The sequence below is a fragment of the Peromyscus californicus genome, unplaced genomic scaffold (genome assembly GCF_007827085.1).
Source record: "Peromyscus californicus insignis strain IS unplaced genomic scaffold, ASM782708v3 Scaffold_4__1_contigs__length_199733344, whole genome shotgun sequence".
Classification (NCBI taxonomy): domain Eukaryota; kingdom Metazoa; phylum Chordata; class Mammalia; order Rodentia; family Cricetidae; genus Peromyscus; species Peromyscus californicus.
In genome coordinates, this window is record NW_026294562.1 from 102,086,879 (window position 1) to 102,106,113 (window position 19,235).

At 50.7% G+C, this 19,235-nt stretch overlaps 1 protein-coding gene across 4 annotated transcripts; it reads left to right on the forward strand.

The window, feature by feature from the left end:
• Positions 1–1,786: 1,786 nt before the first annotated feature.
• Plekhb1 (pleckstrin homology domain containing B1) lies at positions 1,787–16,328 on the forward strand. Of its 4 annotated transcripts, none has more exons than XM_052762351.1 (8): positions 1,787–1,929; positions 3,249–3,324; positions 4,826–4,978; positions 5,534–5,636; positions 6,792–6,831; positions 10,346–10,450; positions 14,488–14,587; positions 15,118–16,328. In XM_052762351.1, the coding sequence occupies exons 2-8, from the start codon at positions 3,288–3,290 to the stop codon at positions 15,252–15,254; spliced, it is 675 nt and encodes a 224-aa protein (XP_052618311.1). In that variant the 5' UTR covers positions 1,787–1,929; positions 3,249–3,287; the 3' UTR covers positions 15,255–16,328. The 4 variants fall into 4 exon arrangements, with proteins under 4 accessions (XP_052618311.1, XP_052618312.1, XP_052618315.1 ...); XM_052762352.1 differs by having other exon boundaries at positions 1,787–1,919; XM_052762353.1 differs by having other exon boundaries at positions 1,824–1,853.
• Positions 16,329–19,235: the final 2,907 nt, after the last annotated feature.

Here is a 19,235-nt window from a genome sequence, read left to right on the forward strand (position 1 = left end):
GGAGCACAAAGTTGCTCAATATAATCAATTTGGAAATGTCTATGATGATTGCGGGTGTGGAACTCTCTTACGCTTGAATAACAAACTTTAAAAAAAATTAAAATTACATTTCTCTCTGTGTCTGCGTGTGTGTGAGCACATGTATGTGCACCAGTGTAACCCTGCACTTGTGGAGGTCAGAGGCAACTTGGGAGACTCCATTCTCTTTCCACCATGTGAGTCTGGGGGTAGAACTCAGGCCATCAGGCACCTTTGCCTGCTGAGCCATCTTGATGGCTCAGCAATCTTTCTTTTCTCTATTATAATTATTGTGAGGAATCTTGCTATGTAGCCCAGGCTGGCCTTGAGCTCCTGGGCTCTCCTGGGCTTGAGGCATCCTCTAGGCTGAGACTCCAGAGCAGCAGTGAGTACAGGCTGCCATGTGCTATAGAGATTGGACTTGTTTGTGGTTTTGCTTCAATACTGGAGATGGAACCTGAGGTCTAACCCATGTTAGTCAAGCCCTCTACCACGAGCTTTATCTCCAGCCTCCTCCTCCTCCTCCTCCTCTTTCTTTCTTTTTTAAATTTTGAGATGGAGTCTAAGTTGCCCAGACTGGCTTTGAACTCATTCTGTAGCTCAGGCTGGCCTTGAACTTGTGATCCTCTTGCTTCTCAGCCTCCCAGGTATCTGAGGATTATAGATCTATACTACAGATCCCTTCATCCTTTCTCTTTCTGACTCTCTTCTCAGAATGAGACCTCAAGCTGTACATTCTTTTTGTTTTCATTTAAAATTTATTGTTTTTGAGACAAGGTCTCATTATGTAGTCTGGGAACTCTCTCTTAGACCAGACTGGCCTTGACCTTTGATGATCCTCCAGGCTCCAGCACTTGCCTCCACCTCTTGAGAATGTCAGGCCAGGCTTTCAACCACACATTCTCTCTCTCTCTTTTTAAATTATTTGATTATTTTTATGTGTGTGGGGATGTGAATGGCTATGCGTGTGCACGCGGAGGCCACAGTTCAACCTCAGATGCCTTTCTAGGTAGCCATCCACCTTGTTTTCTGAGTCAGTGTTTCATGGTCAGGCGAGGCTGGAAGGCCAGTGAGCCCCGGGGATCCACCTGTCTCTTTCTCACTGCCATACTGGCTTTTAAAATGAGGGTTCTGGGGATCTGAACTCAGTTCTTTGTGCTGAGACATTTCCCTTACCCCTTCAGGGTTTCTCTGTGTAGTTTTGGTGCCTGTCTTGGAACTCACTTTGTAGACCAGGCTGGCCTCGAACTCACAGAGATCCGCCTGGCTCTGCCTCCCGAGTGCTGGGATTAAAGGTCTGTGCCACCACCGCCCGGCCATCCACACATTCTTAAGAGAAATTATTTTATGTCAAGGATGGAGTGTAGATCAGTACTTAGCAGGTCCTGAAATACATCTCTAGTACCAAAAGGGCAAAAGTATTTTATGAAAATAAGTGAACAAATAAATGTCCTAATTAAGTTGGGTGTGGCGGTACACACCCGTAGACCCAGCTGCTCAGGCAGATCACTTGAAGGGCAGCCCTGGAAATATAAGCAGATCCTTGTTACAAAACAGACAAGAAAAGGAGAAAGGAAGAAAATAAAATTATATGTGTAGCCTTTTTTACTTACCCCTTCTGGGGTCAGCACAGAACTGCTACTCCAGGCAGCTTCTGCCCCGTGTAGGACTGCAGACTACAAATCCCAGCATGTCTCGGTCATTGAATTTCTCCACGCCACGCCCCCTCCCTGGGAGTGAGTTGGGTCTGGAGGGCGGAGCCTGGGGGCAGCTAGGCCCCAGGCACTGCCTGGGGAGTGCAATGCCTCAAGCTCTCTAGGGTGTGCAAAACGCAGGTACGACTGGCTGGGGCCGCAGCTTCATCGAGTAGCGGGCGTTTGTGGCAGCAGTTACCCCAACAGGTGTGGACAGGTGGGTGTGCATCCAGGGGAACCTGAGAGGGAGTGTGCACCTGACTCTCTTGTAAGATCTACGTCAGAACTTGGAGAGGGGAATGAGCCAGAGGAGAAACACAAGAGGCCAAGGCTTCCACTCTAGGTGTGCCAGCCCGAGTTGCGCAGCAACAGGTGTGAGCAGGTGGGGGAAGGGCAGAGGCGCCGCTCTTAAGTAAGTCCTCCTTTAATAAGAGAAGGCACCTGGACTTTTGTGCAAAGCTCCATCACATACAGGGATGTGTCACTTGCCCCGACCCTCTCAGTTCGACCCCCTGTAAAGTGAAGGTCTCCACCTAAAAGGGCTGTCTGGGGGAGGTTTGCAGCGGCTGGCAAACTTCGCTGCCTTTTAGAATCACCTTGGGGATGGGGTGCCTTTAAAGACTAGCAGTGCTTGCCCCCACCCCCTATCCCCAGTTATGATTCTGAGCCGGCCTGATCCTGCACGTTGTGCGGTGGTTTTTCATTTGGTTGGTTTTGGTTTTTTTGAGACAGAGTCTCACTGTGTAAGTCTGGCTGGCCTGGAACTCGTTATGTAGACCAGGTCAGCCTACAATTCACAGAGCTCTTCCTGCCTCTGCCTCCGGGGTGCTAGGATTAAAGGCTATGCCACTACACCCGACTGGCATTTCATGTTTTAAAAGCTCCTGGAGAGAAGCTGAGGTGGCTGGGTGTGGATCCGAGCTCCTTTGCTTCGTAGTCAAGGTTGGACCTCTCCAAGGCCCAGTTTCTCCGTCTCTAAAACAGGAATGATGGCGAGGATGGTTGGGAAGCTGAAGAGAGATAATGGGCGAAGGCAGAGAAATGCACCGGGCACACAGTGCTTAATGGCAGTGTTAGTGTGTGTACTTCAGAAATGGCTCTTCCTAGCATGGAAATTCATTGCCCCGACTCTGATACTGTGTGCTGGTCCCATTTCCAAATCCAATGTTCTAACATTTTATGAGCTTTAAGAATTCCACACTTCATCTTTACCTGCCTCACTCAGGCCAGAGGTGCACGGAGCAGGGACTTGGCAAGGTTCTGGAACTGAGCCTGGCCTGGCTCCCATCCCCACCCCCACCCGTCCTATTGCGTGGCTGCCTGCTGACCCCAGCGGGACAGTGTGCCCATTCTCTGCAGGAGCAGAGCCTTGGGGGGTGGGGTGGGGGTGGGGCAGAGGGTGCCTAGCCTGTGTTTGTTTACTAAGGCAGCCTTGCATGGTTCCTGGATGACTCTCGAGGGAGGGCAGGGCTGGGGGCTTCGCTCTCAGGAGCTGCATTGAATTGTGAGGTCTGTGTGTCCCGGCTCCTCTGACAGGTCCCGCCCGACTCCACCCTGGAAAGTCCTTTTGAAGAAATGGCCCTGGTGAGGGGCGGCTGGCTGTGGAGACAGAGTGAGTGATTCTGGGTTAAGTCCTTGTCTGCCTTGCACCTGATTCTGGGGCGGGGCGGAGGGAAACGGTGTGTTCTACACATCATGGCGAACCTTTCTCCCCTACACCAGGACCCTTGGCCTCCTCTTTATTCATGCTCTTCCCATTTCTGGCTGTTTAGTAACACTGCACTCTTCTAGACCGCCTAGATTTCCCTCGTTTGGTGAACCCCTTCTGCCCCTGGAGCACTAAGCTGGGTCAGAGGCTCCCTTCTCCACACTAACTTACAATACAACTGTTCTCACTGGTCAGGATTCCCGCCTCCCTTTCCCAGCCCATACTGGCCCTAGCCTCTAAACTGCGCATTCCTCGGGGTACTGACTAAGTTTGATGCCTTGTGTGTGCCCCAACCCAGGTGGGACACAGACCAAGGCCCAAAGCAAAGTGAGATACATCTCTTTTTCAGAACCATAGCTCTAAGAAGTCCTCTTTTGAGGGACATGTTGTGAGGCTTTGGGTGAATATAAAGTTTCATGTAGCCCCAGTTGGCCTCAAACTCACTATGTGGCCAAATATAACCTTGAACTCCTGTCTCTACCATCTGAGTGCTGGGATTACAGGCAAGTACCACCATGCCTAATTTTATTATTTTCTCTGAGATGGGTCTTAGTAGTCCAGACTAGCCTTGAATTCCTTGAGTGCTGGAACTACAGGTGTGGGCCTCCACACCTGGCTAGGAAGCCCTCTAATTTTTTTTTTTTTTTTAAGAGACAGGGAACTCTGTGTAGCTTTGCGCCTTTCCTGGAACTTACTCTGTAGCCCAGGCTGGCCTCGAACTCACAGAGATCTGCCTGTCTCTGCCTCCCGAGTGCTGGGATTAAAGGCGTGCGCCACCACCGCCTGGCCCCTCTAATGTTTTATATGTCCTATTACCATTTCAGTTGTAAAATGTCTAGAGCCACAGTGGCCCCAGCCACCTCCCGCCCCCCCCCCCCCCCATCATCCAGCCAGTGCTGTAAACTGAAGAGGAGCTGGCTTGGAGAACTTTGGGTTAGGAGCCCCCAGTGTCCCTCACCCCTGTCCACTCTCAGTTCATTTGGTTTGGCAGACACCAGTCCTGCTGGGTTTTAGGACCTCATGTGGGGAAGTGCAGACCCCAATGTGGTGCAAGAGGCAGAGACCCATAACTGTCACTCAAACCGTAGCTAAGAGACAAGATAGAGGCTTCCAGTAGGGAGAGGTCTTTGCCTTTGAAGAGATGTGGGCTTTTCTGGGAAGCGCCCACAAGTTGGTGTGAGCGGCCAGTCATAGTCCAACACTTCTATTGAGCCCCTTCTGTGGTGGCTGGCAGGGCTGAGAAATAGAGAAAGGAGGCCTTGTCCTCATTTTAGAGGGTAGATAGACAAGAAAGAAGTGATAGTCATGGGGGCCAGAGCTGAAGGGATTTGGGGAGCCCATCTGGGGCTCTTGTCCCTAGCAAGGTAGGGTTCAGCGTCCCTGGTGGGTCCGGAATATCATGCAGGCTCCATCCTCCGCCGCTGGAAGCGGAATTGGTTTGCTCTGTGGTTGGACGGCACGCTGGGTTACTACCATGACGAGACGGCACAGGACGAGGAGGACCGCGTGCTTATCCACTTCAATGTCCGAGATATAAAGGTCGGCCAAGAGTGTCACGGTGAGCAGAAGCACTTCTTTGATGGACCTCTGCCCATGTCGGGGTTTTTCCTGTGTCTGAGAACTGCAATTGGAAGGCTCTTGGTTGCTTTCAGAGAGCTCCCACAAATACCGCTCTGGGCTTTTGCCAACTGTAGGTCAGTTAGCTGAGTCTGGTGCTTGGTTGAGTTCCTGCCCTATGCTTTACCCCAGGGGTTAGTCCAGATAAAATACCTGCGGGTACTAGAGAGTGGTTGAAGATGAAATAAGGAAGCTCAGAGAAGTGATGTAACTGGCCTAGAGTCACACAGTGAATCTAAAGCTTCAACCAAGACTGAAGCCATACTATAGTACAGTAACTGAGAGATGCTCTCGGAAGGCGGTAATGTGGAAAGGCTGAAAGGGTTTGGAGGGTATAACGGACAGATTCTCAAGAAAGTATGTGGGATCAGAGGCTAGCAATGACCAGCAAACAGGACCCCAAGAGTCAATTCCTACCACTGGGTGTGGTTTCCTGGGGTGGGGGCAGCTAGGGCCTATGTTTCTGGAATCCTCATGTGTGTGTGTCTTCTTTCAGATGTGCAGCCCCCAGAGGGCAGGAGCCGAGACGGCCTGCTGACAGTGAACCTCCGGGAGGGTTCCCGCCTGCACCTGTGTGCGGAGACCCGGGATGACGCCATGTGAGTGGATTCACAGGACGTGTGGAGTGGGATCTTGGGGTGCAACCAGAGAGGGGATTAAGGCCAGTTAGCAAGGTTTTGTCACACAGGCTGAGCACAGGACAATGGTATAACTACTGGTAAGTGGTGCATACACAGAGAACTCGGAGACAGAGGCACACCTGTCTCGGGTAGTGGCTCCCTGACGTTTGGAATCAGACATTTGGCAGCCGGTGAAGTGATCCCTCACTCAGACTGATTGAAAGGAACAGGCATACCCAGTGGCATCTCAAAAGACCTGCTTGTAAGAGATGCCCTGATGGTGGGATTCTGAGCTGAGGGGTAGGCCTAGACCTGCCATCAGAAAACGACTGGCGGTGTCTGAGCAGGGCACCCCAATATTAGATGCAGCCCATCCTGGGAGGCTGAGGGCATCCTCCTCAGTGCCATCTATTCCCTTACATTCTTTCCCCTCCTACCCTCAGCCTGAGCAGCTGGGCCTCTGCCCTGGAGGAGAAGGAAAGAGATGGGTGTGGGGGTGTGGGGGCAGCCAAGATCTGGGCAGATAGCACAGAGCGGCCTTGTCCACCCCAGCCAGATGCCATGGCAACCAACAAAGGCCCAATTGTCCTGGATCCACTGGGCATTCCTGAGGCATGGGTCACGGCTTGGGGAAACTGTGCAAGTTAGAATGTAGAGGTGGGTTGCAGACAGAGCATCACTCAGACATGCAAGACTCAGAAGTCCTCTAGGACACCCCTGCCCCAACTCATTGGGATAACTGAGGAGAGGAGGCTGGACTAAGAGTTATTAGCTTGCCAGGTGGTGGTGGTGGCACACACCTGTCATCCCAGCACTCGGGAGGCAGAGGCAGGTGGATCTCCGAGTTAGGTCAGCCTGGTCTACAGAGAGAGTTCCAGGACAGCCAGTGCTACACAGAGAAACCCTGTCTTATAAAAACAAAAACAACAAAAAACAAACCAAACAAAAACCAAACCCAACCACCAACAAAGAGTTATTAGTTTACCTCCGGGCCCACCCACGTGACTAGGGCAGTAGAGCGGTTGCCTTTGTTTACCTGAGAGTTGGGAGAGGTGGGGCTAGCGGCTGGGTTGGGGATGAGCATCTACAAGGTGGGAGCCCCATAAGCCTACCCTGCAAACCTTTCCTTTACAGAGCATGGAAGACAGCACTGTTGGAAGCGAATTCCACCCCGGTGAGCCCCTCCTCTCCCCTCCTCCCCCCGCCTCCCCCCTGCCCCACATGCCATGGAATCATGGGTGACTCAGACTCGGTCTCTGCCTATTAGTTCAGTCTGGAGTGGAGAGATTCGTGCAGCCGCAGTCCCCTGGAGTCCCCCGTGGAGAAGGGAGGAGTCAGCAGGGGCTCCCAGGAGGGAGGGAGAGAAGCCTCCATGAAGACTTGGAGGATTGCAGGGAGGCCAGAAGAGAGGGACATGTGTCAGTCAGGACGCCACTCAGAACAGTCCTGTGAGGTGGCCGGCTATTGTCCCCTCTCTGGAGATGGTTAAGACAGGCTCATTCGTCCACACGACAGATATGGATTGGGTTCTTACTATGTGTCAGGGGCCACGCCAGGGGCCAGGGATGGAAGCAAACGAAGGCACGTAGTCTCTGCCCTCCTGCACACAGCCTGGAAGGGGCTAGATATAGACACAGCTAATTAATTCATTATTCCATGTTGATATCAGCCACTGCTCTGATGGCAGAGGCACGCAGTGTGCGACCCTTTCGGTGGTCTGATCCAGGTGTGAGTTCACTTCAACCTGAGACTTGAAGGATAAACATAAATTGGGTGAAAGGTGGGGCTATGGTGAAGGAAACAGCTTTTTTTTTTTTCCAGGTAAGAGGGACCAGTATGTGCAAAGGCCCGAAGGGGTTAAGATGTCAGGTGGGCCGGGGCGGTGGTGGCACATACCTTTGATCCCAGCACTCAGGAGGCAGAGCCAGGCGGATCTCTGTGAGTTCGAGGCCAACCTGGTCTACAGAGTGAGATCCAGGACAGGCACCAAAACTACACAGAGAAACCCTGTCTCAAACAAACAAACAAACAAACAAACAAACAAACAAACAAACAAACAAAGGATGTTGGCTGAAGCCCAGGAATGGGGTGAAGGATAGTGGGGAAGGAGAGCTTGTGAGGGGTCAGGCCTGTGCCTTGTACTAAGAATATTGGTTATATTATTTTTTACTTGGAGTATGACTTTGAATTTCAAGCTAGCCTTGAACTCATGTAGCCCAGACTGACCTCACATTTGCAGTGATCCTCCTGCCTTAGCTTTCCAAGTGCTAGAATTATAGGCATAAACTGTCATGCCTTGCTCTAAGAGTGCTGGTTTCTGCTAAGAGCACCAGTAAGCTGTTGACAGTTTCTAAGCAAAATGAAAGAATGGGCTGACCAGATCCGAGCTATCTTTTAAAATCCTTGAACTCATTTGTTTGTACGTATGGTGTGCCTGTGTATTTGTGGGTGTGCGCACAGGTGTGTGGAGGCCAGAGGTCAACCTTGGGTGGTGTTCCTCAACAGCCATCACTTTATTTTATTTATTTATTGATTGATTGATTGATTGATTAGTTTTTGGTTTTTGGAGACAGGGTTTCTCTGTGTAGCCCTGGCTGTCCTGGAACTCCTCTGTAGACCAGGCTGGCCTCGGACTCACAGAGATCTGCCTGCCTCTGCCTCCTGAGTGCCACTGCCACCACCACCTGACTCAGCTGTCACCTTATTTTATGACTGGGCTGCTCACTGGGACCTGGGGCTCACCAGTTTAGTAAGACTGGCTGGTCAACAAGCCCCAGGGGATCCTCCTGTGTTTGGCATCACGGCTTTTTACATGGATGCAGGAGATGGAAGTCAGGTCCATCTTGTGCTTGCGAGGCAAGCACGTTATAGACTGAGCATTCTCTTCAGTCCCAGACTTGTATTTTCAAAAAGCCATCCTGGAGCTGGTGTGGCAGTGTGGGCTTGTGATCCCAGCACTCAGGAGGCAGAGACAGTATAACTACAAGCTTGGGGTCACTCTGGACCAGAGAGCCAGACCCTGTCTCAAAAACAAGCACAAAAAGGCGGACTGGTAGGGAGGGAGTGAACGGGAGGGTGAGAATGAATAACCAGGGACCAGCCAGGAGCTGGGGCCAGTCTCCCGGCAACAGGCTGCAGATCTGGATGAAGTCTTGCTGGCCGCCAGGCTGAGGAGCCCAGGCATTTAGGAGATGCAGGTAAGAGTGCCTAGTGACTGGTGGAGGTGAGGGTCTGAAGCGTTGCCTGAGGCCCAGCGTGGGCCCCCACCTGCCGGACTCCAGACTCTGCTTGCCGCTTCTGCCTGTGGCACGGTTGAGACTTCTCTCACCTGCAGAGTGTCCTCTGGGAAGTAGCAGAGAAGACAGTTAGAAACCCTCTTGAGTATATCCACCTGCGGAGGGCCAGACACTATGCTAATTACCTGGCATGGCTATGTCACTTCATCTTCCAACAAGGGCTGGGGTGGGTGGCAGTTGGTTTATTAGTCCCACTTTACAGATGGGGAAGCTGAGGTTTAGAAAGGAGAAAAGGCCCGTTCAGAGTCTGACAATCCTAAGTCATTGGAGGAGCCTTCACTGGAGACTTGCTTAGCGGACTTAGTAAGGAGGCTGGCATTGGTAGGAGGAGCTATGTGAGCAGAGGCAGGGAAGATGGATTTGTGTGTGTGCGTGCTTGCAAATGTGTGCATCTAAGGGCTGGAGTCTGGCCTGGTTGGAAGGTTTACCATGGAGGGAGTGGCATTGGAGAAGTGACATCTGAGGTCATCAGGGTCATGAAGGGTCTCAAAGTCTAGTTGGAGAAATAGATCCCCCCCCCCCCCCCCCCGAGGCTGCAGTCAGACACTGGGGGCCGCCTTGGGTTTTCAGGTGGGAGGTGGATGTGAGAAGCTAGAAGTAAGGAGGACCAAGAACCATCAGGGGCAAAGAGCCAGGTCGGCTAAGCATCCTCTGAGCTCCGAAGTCCCGTCTCCCCCGCCCTCCCCCACCAGCAGGGCCAGTCAGAGGCACTGAAGACTCAGGAAGGAGGTGAGGGCTGACCGTTCTGCACTCTGTGACTCTATGAAGCTGTCTTGCTCCCCTCTGCCTGTCACCTCTCCCCTCTGCCTGTTCACTTGCCTGCTATACTGACCCCTCACCTCTGCCTGTCCACCTGCCTGCTGTACTGACCCCTCACCTCTGCCTGTCCACCTGCCTGCTGTACTGACCCCTCACCTCTGCCTGGCCTTCCATGCTCCCTTCTCTTTGCTCCCCAAATACACATTCCTGTGGGCTCTGGCTTGCTAGGGCTGGTGCTTATGTTTGTATCTGTGTCTGTCTGTCTGTTCACATCCATGTCTGTGGGCTTCTTTGTCCCTGAGTCTATGTAGGAGTGGCCTGTGCTTTGTATCTCCACATGCCCCACTCTGGGAGGAGGCTCGTGGGGATATAGTCACAGATGAGGCTGGAATTATGGGGGTAAAGAGCCTGGGATCCCCATGTGCATGAAACGGAGGCGGGGGAGAAGGAGGCCATTGTTCCTTCTTCCTGAGTGGTTGACACCCCTTTCCCCGGCTCTGACCTTCCCCAGCACACGAAGAGCTGGCATAGGACACTGGTAAGGGCCTGGTAACGTCTCCCAGTCTCTTAAGGTGTAAAGGGCATCTGACATCTCCCTCCCTCTCCCTTCTTGGGTTTCTGTGGCTGGAGCAGGCCCCAGCTGGAGCCACCGTCCCACCCAGGAACCGTCGGGTTTGCCCGAAGGTCAGGTGTACGACCCTCTCCTGGAAGCCCTGTAAGGTTGAGAGGCGGATCTGGGTAAGTGCAAGCTCAGCCCTTCCTGCCTCCTTTCGGGCCATCAGGATGAGCCTCCAAAGCCACCTGTCCCATCCCTTCCCTGTTCACGGACATCAATGGCTTCCTTCCTCACTGGACCACAGCTGGCTTTCAAGGCCCATGGTATCCGCCCAGACTTGCAGGCCACATCTCCTCACCCCTGTGCTTGCTCTGCCCTCTGCTGCAGCTGCCCTAGTTCTAACCTCCTGCGGATACCCATGCTGTCCTCTGCTGCCCGAACCCTTAGCTTCTTCGTTCACCTGGCCAGTTGATGCTCACCCTGAAAGAACTACCTCAAAGGCTGCCACCTCCTTAGTGAGGACAGCACTGTCACTGGTTCTTAGCACTGGCTTCATTCTGCCTGGCCTAAGAGTCACTTTATTCCCCTCTGCTTAGACCCTCTGAAACTGGAACTTCCTCCAAGGCAAGGACCAGGACTCATTTGCTCTGCCCAGGGAAGCCCAGCACAGGGCTGGGTGTACAGCATGTGCTCAGTCAGTGCTCAGTGATGGGGGACAGTCTTTCTAAGGAACTGGCATAAACAGGTCACAGAATGAGTAAGGAAAGAAAGGAAGGGACTTAGTTTGGGTCTATCCTTGCCCTGGATGTTTCTTGGAATCAGAATGTAGTACTTACTTTTCTTATCGCTGTGACCAAGTATCTCACAAGAAGCAACTTAAGGAATGAGAGATTTATGTTGGTTTATAGTTCGAGGGTACACTGTTGAGGGGAGGGAGGCATGGTGGTGGGAATCTGAGGCTGCTTGCTCACATTCAGCCAGAGAAAGGGGAATGCCAGTGTCTGGCTGGCTTTATTTCCCCTTTTTAGTTTGTCTGGAAGTCTAACCCATACCATAGGGGGGTGCTGTCCTATTCAGAGGGGTCTCTCGTCCTTAGTTAAGTCTCTGGAAACACTGCACAGACACACCCAGAGGTGTGTCTCCCAGGTGATTCCAAGTCGTTAAACTGACAATGAAGATCGGCCAGCACACAGGTTCTGGATCTCCATTTTTTCTCTGTCCCCAGGGCTCAGCATCACACCTGGTCTAGTGCTATGTGAGTGGACATGGGAGCTTGTGGTCTTATGTGGTCAATTGCAAACTCTTTTTCTTGCTCATTGGTGCTGTGTTTTAGACTTGCTTAGGGACTTCCATGACAGCAACAAATGTTGGTATCCTCTGCATGCTGGAACCTCCTAAGTCTAGGGTGGGGCCTAGGAACTGTACTATATTTATGTAAATATTTTTTGTGGTGCTGGGGATTAGACTCAGAGCTTCACACATGCTAGGCAAACACTGCTTTTAACACTGAACTATATATACCCCTAGCCTGGAAATCTGCATGTTCAAGACTGACTTCTGGGGTTGGGTTTGTGTCTCAGTGGTGGAGTACATGCTTAGCATGTGGGAGGCACTGGGTTGATCCCCAGTACTGGTGATGGGGTGAGGCTTCTGGTGATTGTGGCATGCAAAACAACTGAGCCCAGAAGTACTTGGTCAATAGATGCCATTTTGCAGGAGTCTCCCAGGATTAATGAGCAACATGTTCTGAGAGGTTAACTTAGCTTGATCAGTGTTACTCAGTTCATCACAGACAGGCATGGGACTTCAAGTGGCAAGGCCTAAAAAATGGGATTTGAAAGGCCATAAACCTCAGAACACAACACCTTTAGATGAGGCCAGGTTATTTACATGTAACTCACTGATGGGACAGCACTGTCTCCTCCCACAGGAGGGGCTGGACCATGGGAGAAGCCCTCAGGCTTCTGTTCAGGAGGTCTCTGGGGTGACCTGCCTGTTGCCAGGTGCTCTGAGTTTTCTTCTGGGCCTCCCAGAGCTGGAGGGTAGGGACAGGAGCCCTGGAGAGACATGAGGTTGTATTTTCCACCCACTCCAGAGCCTCACAGAGGCCAGCTCATTGTAGCTTCAGGGCAGGCTCATGGAGTAAGGTTGATTCCTCGCCCTCCTTAAGGATTCTTCAGTCTTCTCTGACTTCCCCCCACCCATTCCTTTGAAAAACACCCCTCCCCACCAAGATCCCTCTAGTGTCCAAGCTGCTAAAGCCAGTGGCTTGCTCTCTCGGCATCAGCCAATAGGCTGTCAGAAGAGCACATTGTGAAGATAGAATCCCAAGACCTTGTGTGAAAGAGAAGGGTGCCAAGAGATGGAAATGCAGCCCAGTGGTACACGCCTGCCTAACATGCATCAGGCCTTGGGTTCAAACCCCAACATCACACGGAAGAAAATGCTGGGTTTGGTGGCATGTGCCTATACTCCTGGCATCCCAGGCTGTGTATCACACACCCACTCGCCCCTAAGAGCAAAGGTTCTAGAGTCAGGCTTAGTGGTGCATTCCTGTAACTCCAGCACTTGGGAGGCAGAAGCAGGAAGATCAGGAGTTCAATGTCATCCTCACCTACATAGTGAGTTCAAGGCCAAGCTAGGCTGCATGAACTCCTGTCTCAGAAATGGGGTGATGGCCCAGTCGGGGGAGTTCTTGCCATGAGAGCGTGAGGACCTGGTTAGCCCCCCAGCACCCAGGTGAAAACAGCAGTGCCTTCCACTTTCTCAGTGCCAGGGAGGCAGAGACAGGAGGGTGCTGGGGGCTTGCTGGCCTGGCAGGTGGGGTGAACCAGCAAGTTCCAGGTTCAATGAGAAACTATCTCAACAATAAAGTTGAAGTGATTAAGAAAGACCTTGTATCAACCTCTGACTTCTACATACACACACATCTGCATATATACAAAAGGGCAAAATGGAGAAGGAACCCTTTAATTAATGTGCCCACATGATTTCTTGGTTCAGGTGCATGGTGGTGGCATTTACAGATGAGAACATTTCCAGAACAGCTGTGAGATGGAGAGGTAGCACAATCTGTTTGTGTTAGTAAAGCTGGACACAAACATACCTTTTTTCTGTTTTAGTTTTTTTGAGACAGGGTTTCTTTGTGTAGCCTTGGCTATCCTGGAACTAGCTATGTAGACCAGGCTGGTCTCGAACTCAGAGATCCACCTGTTTCTGCCTCCTGAATGCTGGGATTAAAGGCGTGCACCACCACCGCAGGTACGAACTTCTAAAGAGAGTTGTGACATTCTGGTGTGAAGCCTAGTGAGAGACACAAAACCAGAAGGGGGCTAAGAGGGAGTGTCCCAGGAGATAAGGGGGCCCTGACCCCCTCCAGGTTTGCTACCCCATGAGTAAAGTGGCAGGTATGGATTGGCAGTTACTGTTAATCATGCATGTATTTACCAACTCCTGTCATGTGCTATCTCCTGCTGGTGACACAAACTGAGGGCCTTGTCCTTAAGTGGCACACATCTGGGGATCAGGTGGAAAGGTTAAGACAGAAGACAAGGAGGAGACTATCCAATTCACAGAGAACCCAGGAAGAAATACTTCTGAGACCAGGAGGGCTTCCTGGAGTGGGTGACTTGTGAGCTAGGCTCTGGGAGGTTGGTAGAAACCTGAAGGGGAGGGCAGCACTCCCCCCACCTTCTGCCTCAGCCCACAGCACTGGGTACTGGAGACAGCAATGCCTGTCTTTAAGGATCAGAGGTGGTAACACAGGACAGCACCTCCCTTGGGACCCGCTCTGCAGTAGATGCTGGATGATAGTTATTTCAATTACTTCTCTTCCCTACTCTTCCTTTCCTTTGCTCCAGTCCTCCTTTAATTGATGCCTAGGGCTTGGCCACAGTTCTCTCTCCCTGTGACTAGGAGAGTAATCAGGTTTCTCCAAGTGAAAGGATGGTAGAGTTGTTAGACCTATAAAGGGAATTTGGGGGCCATGGGAAATTTGAGCAATGTAGGAAGTCAAGGTAGGAGAAAAGGCATCATTGGGAGCTGGATGTAAAGGTTGAAGTTTTAGAGGAGGAGGGTTATGGACTCTTATCGGGAGGCAGTGCCTTTCCCATTAGCTTCCTGGTACCCGGGGAGGAGGGCGGCCACAGGAGAATGAAGGGGTCAGGACCAAACCCAGACCAGGAAGTTCCTGGGCATTTGACCTGACCGGACTTCCCAGGTACGCGTCTACAGCCCGTATCAGGACTACTACGAGGTGGTGCCCCCCAACGTGCACGAGGCCACTTATGTCCGCAGCTACTATGGGCCACCTTATGCAGGTAAGCACCCCCGGCATGCCTACCCTCTGCCCACCACAACCCTGCACCAGACCTTGTCCATGACCTATCAGTGAAGACTAGGCTTTGCCCTTTTAGGGTACATGTACTTTTCAAATCCTCAGAATTCCAAGATTCTAAACAGCCATCCCTATTCCTGCTCTGATCTCCCAGCCTCCACAGACCCTATTCAGCCAGACTGCCCAGCAATGACATTCCTGTGCTGCTGGCGACCCCAGGTGGCTATTGCAGGAATGGCAATCACCTTCCTATTCCCAAGGTCTTGGTTACTAGTGTCCATCCTCAGATATTGCAGAGATCCCCAGGCGCCTAGGGATCCCGAGGTGTCCTGTAGCATAGTCCCAGCACCATGGTCACTAAACATCAGTGTTTAGTGTTTGACCTGTAGGACTCAGTGACAGGTGCGCTCAAAGTCTGTTCCTCTGGTTGCGGAGCAGAATGAGTTCATACCTCAACGTGGGACTGGATTAGGATCCCAGGGGCTGACCCTGACCCTCTGGCTCTTCTTACAGGCCCTGGTGTGACACACGTGATAGTGAGAGAGGATCCCTGCTACAGCTCGGGCGCCCCTTTGGCCATGGGCATGCTTGCCGGGGCTGCCACGGGTGCTGCTCTCGGTTCCCTCATGTGGTCGCCTTGCTGGTTCTGAGCCCTGGGGCTCTGACCTCTGCAAGTGCATGTAGAACACAAGACCCCTTTATGGGTCTTGGACTACCCTCTGCTACCTACCATTTAAACCCTGTCTCTCATTCTGACCTTTTCCCTTCCATTAAGCTCTCCACCCTAGCCCCTTCCTCTCAGCACTTAGCCTCCTTCCCTCTCAGAGGAAGCTAACATCTTAGGCAGACTTGGCTGAAATCCTCACCTATTGCCAAGCACCCCCATAAACCACACGCAGAGCTATTTCTTCTAGATACAGCAAACATGACTTCATTTGGCTCCAAGTGTCTGAGGGATGGAGATCACAAGAAAACAACAAAGCTAGTTACTAGTCTGACAAAGACACGCGGGGGCAAGGAGCAAGGCAGCCTGGGTGCCGCTGGCAGCAAGAATGAGTAGAGAACATCCTGACTCGTCTAAAGAATCAAAGAATACAGTTGGCTTGGTGTTGAGGCAGGGTTTGGACTGTGGTGTCCTCCAGGCCAAGGAGCTTGCTGGATAAAGGTGATGAGCATTTTATGGAGCAAAGTTTCACGATTTGAACTATAATGAGTATCTTGCCTGTTTTGTTAGTACTGGCACATATTCTTTCTCCATACACGAAGTTTGGCACCGTCTTCCCACTACTAGTTTCCCCATGATAGTTGAGCTAACCCCCTGGGTTTCCTGGCTGTGGGACAGGTGAGCTCCTTGGGACCTCCAGCCTTAGGAAGTTGCTTCCATTAGGAAATGCCTTTCTGATCCCAGGAGCTCAGCTCTACTGTGACTGTTACCATCTGAGGCTTTTTCTCTTCCTTCACTCTGGGGTGGCATTATTTCACTCTGGTGCCTGATCCACCTTGGCACCATCCTGGGGAACCCCTCATGTGCCTGCCTGTATGTGGCAAGCAATCTCTCCATTTGATCCTGTTCCACACTCTTCCACTACCCTGTCCCAGTTGCCAAGAGAAAAGCTAAAATCCCTCGACCGGTAGCTAGTATCCCCACTAGCATTCCCTGTAGATGAGGGTAGGCTCCATTGGCTCAGCTGCACACACTAATAAAGACGTGACTGTCCCCAGAACTGGCTCTGCTTCTTTTGTTCCTCCAGGGGATGTCCTGTTTCCTCAGGGCATCTCTGTGACCCACCATTTACTGATAGAGCGCATTATGAAGTTGGATGGAATTGGTGACAGCATGTGTGCAGAAGAATTTGTGACAACTCAATTCTTTTTTTTTTTTTTTCAAGACAGGGTTTCTCTGTGTAGCTTTGTGTCTTTCCTGGAACTCACTTTGTAGACCAGGCTGGCCTCGAACTCACAGAGATCAGTCTGCCTCTGCCTCCCGAGTGCTGGGATTAAAGGTGTGTGCCATCACCGCCTGGCTGTGACAACTCATTTCTAGACTTCGCTTTCCCTACCCATAACACGGCAGATGGAAGCTGGCCATCTCTGAGGACTCAAAAGGAGAGGCTATGCTAAGGTCTCTGTTCTATGCTCTGAGCTGATGGATAATCCAGGGCTGGCACTACCTGCTGAGACCTCTGATGTTAGAATATTTGTATGACTGTACACACACGCATGCCATAGTCAACAGCTGGAGTGTCTTTATCAATCTTCACCTTATTTTTGACATGTCTCACCAGTTTGGCTAAATTGACTGGCCAGTAAGCTTCAGGGATCCTCTTGTCTCTGCCTTCCCATGGCTGAGATTAAAGGTTCATGCTGTGTCACCCAGCTTTTTACCCAAGTCCTCATGTTTGTGTGACAAGGACTCTGCTGACTGAGCTACCCTCTCAGCTTCCTGAGTTAGGATTGTTTCCACAGTAGCTTCCTTACCTTAGCAGGACCAATTAATTGTTCTCATAGAAACCTGGTGGCGAGGGACAAACAGAACCGCATCAGGCTTCTGGAGGCTGTCAAGTAGCAGAAATCGCTGCTAAAACGGATTTAAGCCAAAGAAAGGAACACATAGGGCAGCCAGGGCTAGAAGCTAGATTCATGAATTGAGAATGAGACACCTCTACACTGAGGAAGCTGTCATCTGTCTCAAGCATAGGCACTGAGAATGAACATGCTGTGGGGTATTTGTACACTGTGTGAAAATGTATGCTGTGATTGGTGTAATAAAAAACTGAAGGGCCAATAGCTAGGCAAGAGGTATAGGTGAGAAGGCGGAGTCGCCAGCCAGGGACCAGGGATGGAGAGGAGACATGGAAGAAGCAGGATGGGTGGTACGTGATAGAATGCAGATTAATAGAAATGGGTTAATTCAAGTTATAAGAGCTAGTGGGACAAGCCTAAGCTAAGGCTGAGCTTTCATAACTAGTCTCTGTGTCATCATTTGGGAGCTGGCGGCCCAAAGAAAAATCTAAGACCATAGTATCAAGTTGAGTAGAGGGGGCAAATCTTAGAGGTCCACAAACCACAGGGCCAATCCCCAAGCCTCATCTCACTGCAGTAATGTCCCTGTTTTCATCAACACTTCTTTCTCGTGGTAACTGTAGTACACTAACGCTAGCTCTGCAGACAGCGGCCCTGTAAGTTCTCCGGCCTGTGGCCTCTATTTCTGTAACGGGGCAGCAGAGTCAGATGTGCCTGATCCAAGGCAGGGATCTCCTTTGTTCTGTACATGGCCAGAGAGTAAATACTTCAGACTCTGGGGTCATAAGAACTGTTTTATGCGTTCAATTCTATCTGAATGGTTTAAAAATATGCTAGAGTTCCAAAAAACCTTAAGTTGATTTATTTTTGGCTTTTTGAGACAGGGTTTCTCTGTGTAGCTCTGGTGGTCCTCGAACTCAGGACCCACCTGCTATGGCCTCCCGAGTGCTGGGATTAAAGGCGTGCCCTGCCACAGCTGGTTAAAGCTCAGGTTTAAAACCAGCAACGGGCTAGTGTGGTCAGAAGCCCTGCTTGCGAGGTCATGTGCCCCCCCAACCTATGACTTTATAACCCATGCCAACCTTGAACTCACAATCCTACTGCCTCAGGCTTCTTAGTACTGCATTTACACATACGCATCATTGTGTCAGCTAAAAGTAATTAGTCATTCCTTGCCTAAGAGCAACATAATCTCTTCACCAAGTCAACATCAGAGTATACATGGTATAACTTATGACACAAACCTAGCTATAAAGTCTGTGTGTGGTACCGTCTACTCCCTGCTGCTGTCATAATCAACACAACACCACAAGCTTAACAAAAAAGAACGCTATGACCAAGAGACATAGTGACCACATGTGGAAGGGTCTGGCTGGTATAATTTTGGTAAGCAGAACTACATTTAAAAATAACAGTTGCCGGGCGGTGATGGCACACGCCTTTAATCCCAGCACTCGGGAGGCAGAGGCCGGCGGATCTCTGTGAGTTCGAGGCCAGCCTGGTCTACAGAGCAAGATCCAGGAAAGGTGCAAAGCTACACAGAGAAACCCTGTCTCGAAAAACAAAACAAAACAATAATAATAAAATAAATAAATAAATAAAAATAACAGTAAGTAAAACAGCAATACAGATATTTATTATTGCCATCATGTATTATACATAATTGTATATACTCTACTTTTATGTGACTGAACACACAACAGATTATACTAACTTTAGCACAGACAACAGATGTTTTGTAGAATCACCCGGCATCATTTTTGAGCTCAGTTGGAACTGTATGAGACCTTGTTTGATATGTGGTCCACCACTGACCAAAATGTCCTATCTGGTGCGCGACTGGTTTACCCTGCCAACTGCTACCACAGTAAGGGCTCTCTCTCTCTCACACCTTGAAAAGATTTCAGACTCCCTGTTCCCCTTACGTCTGTTCTTGTTATTCATTTACTTATTTTACTTCAAGTGCATTTTATAGTTCTAGAAGGGAAGAAGCATATGCATACTCAGCACACTGGCAGGAATGGGAAACCAAGTCAGTAACTTTTTTGTGTGTTTTATTTATATATATACTTGGCAGCAAAATTGTGTTTTAAAAAAAAAAAATCGAG

What these genes read in the sequence shown, in the direction of transcription:
- Plekhb1 (XM_052762351.1), top strand. Translation starts at nt 3,288, where the DNA reads ATGGCCCTGGTGAGGGGCGGCTGGCTGTGGAGACAGA. An exon ending in CGGCTGGCTGTGGAGACAGA is followed by an intron (nt 3,325 to 4,825) that starts GTGAGTGATTCT and finishes AATATCATGCAG; the next exon opens with GCTCCATCCTCCGCCGCTGG. An exon ending in TGGAAGCGAATTCCACCCCG is followed by an intron (nt 6,832 to 10,345) that starts GTGAGCCCCTCC and finishes TGGCTGGAGCAG; the next exon opens with GCCCCAGCTGGAGCCACCGT.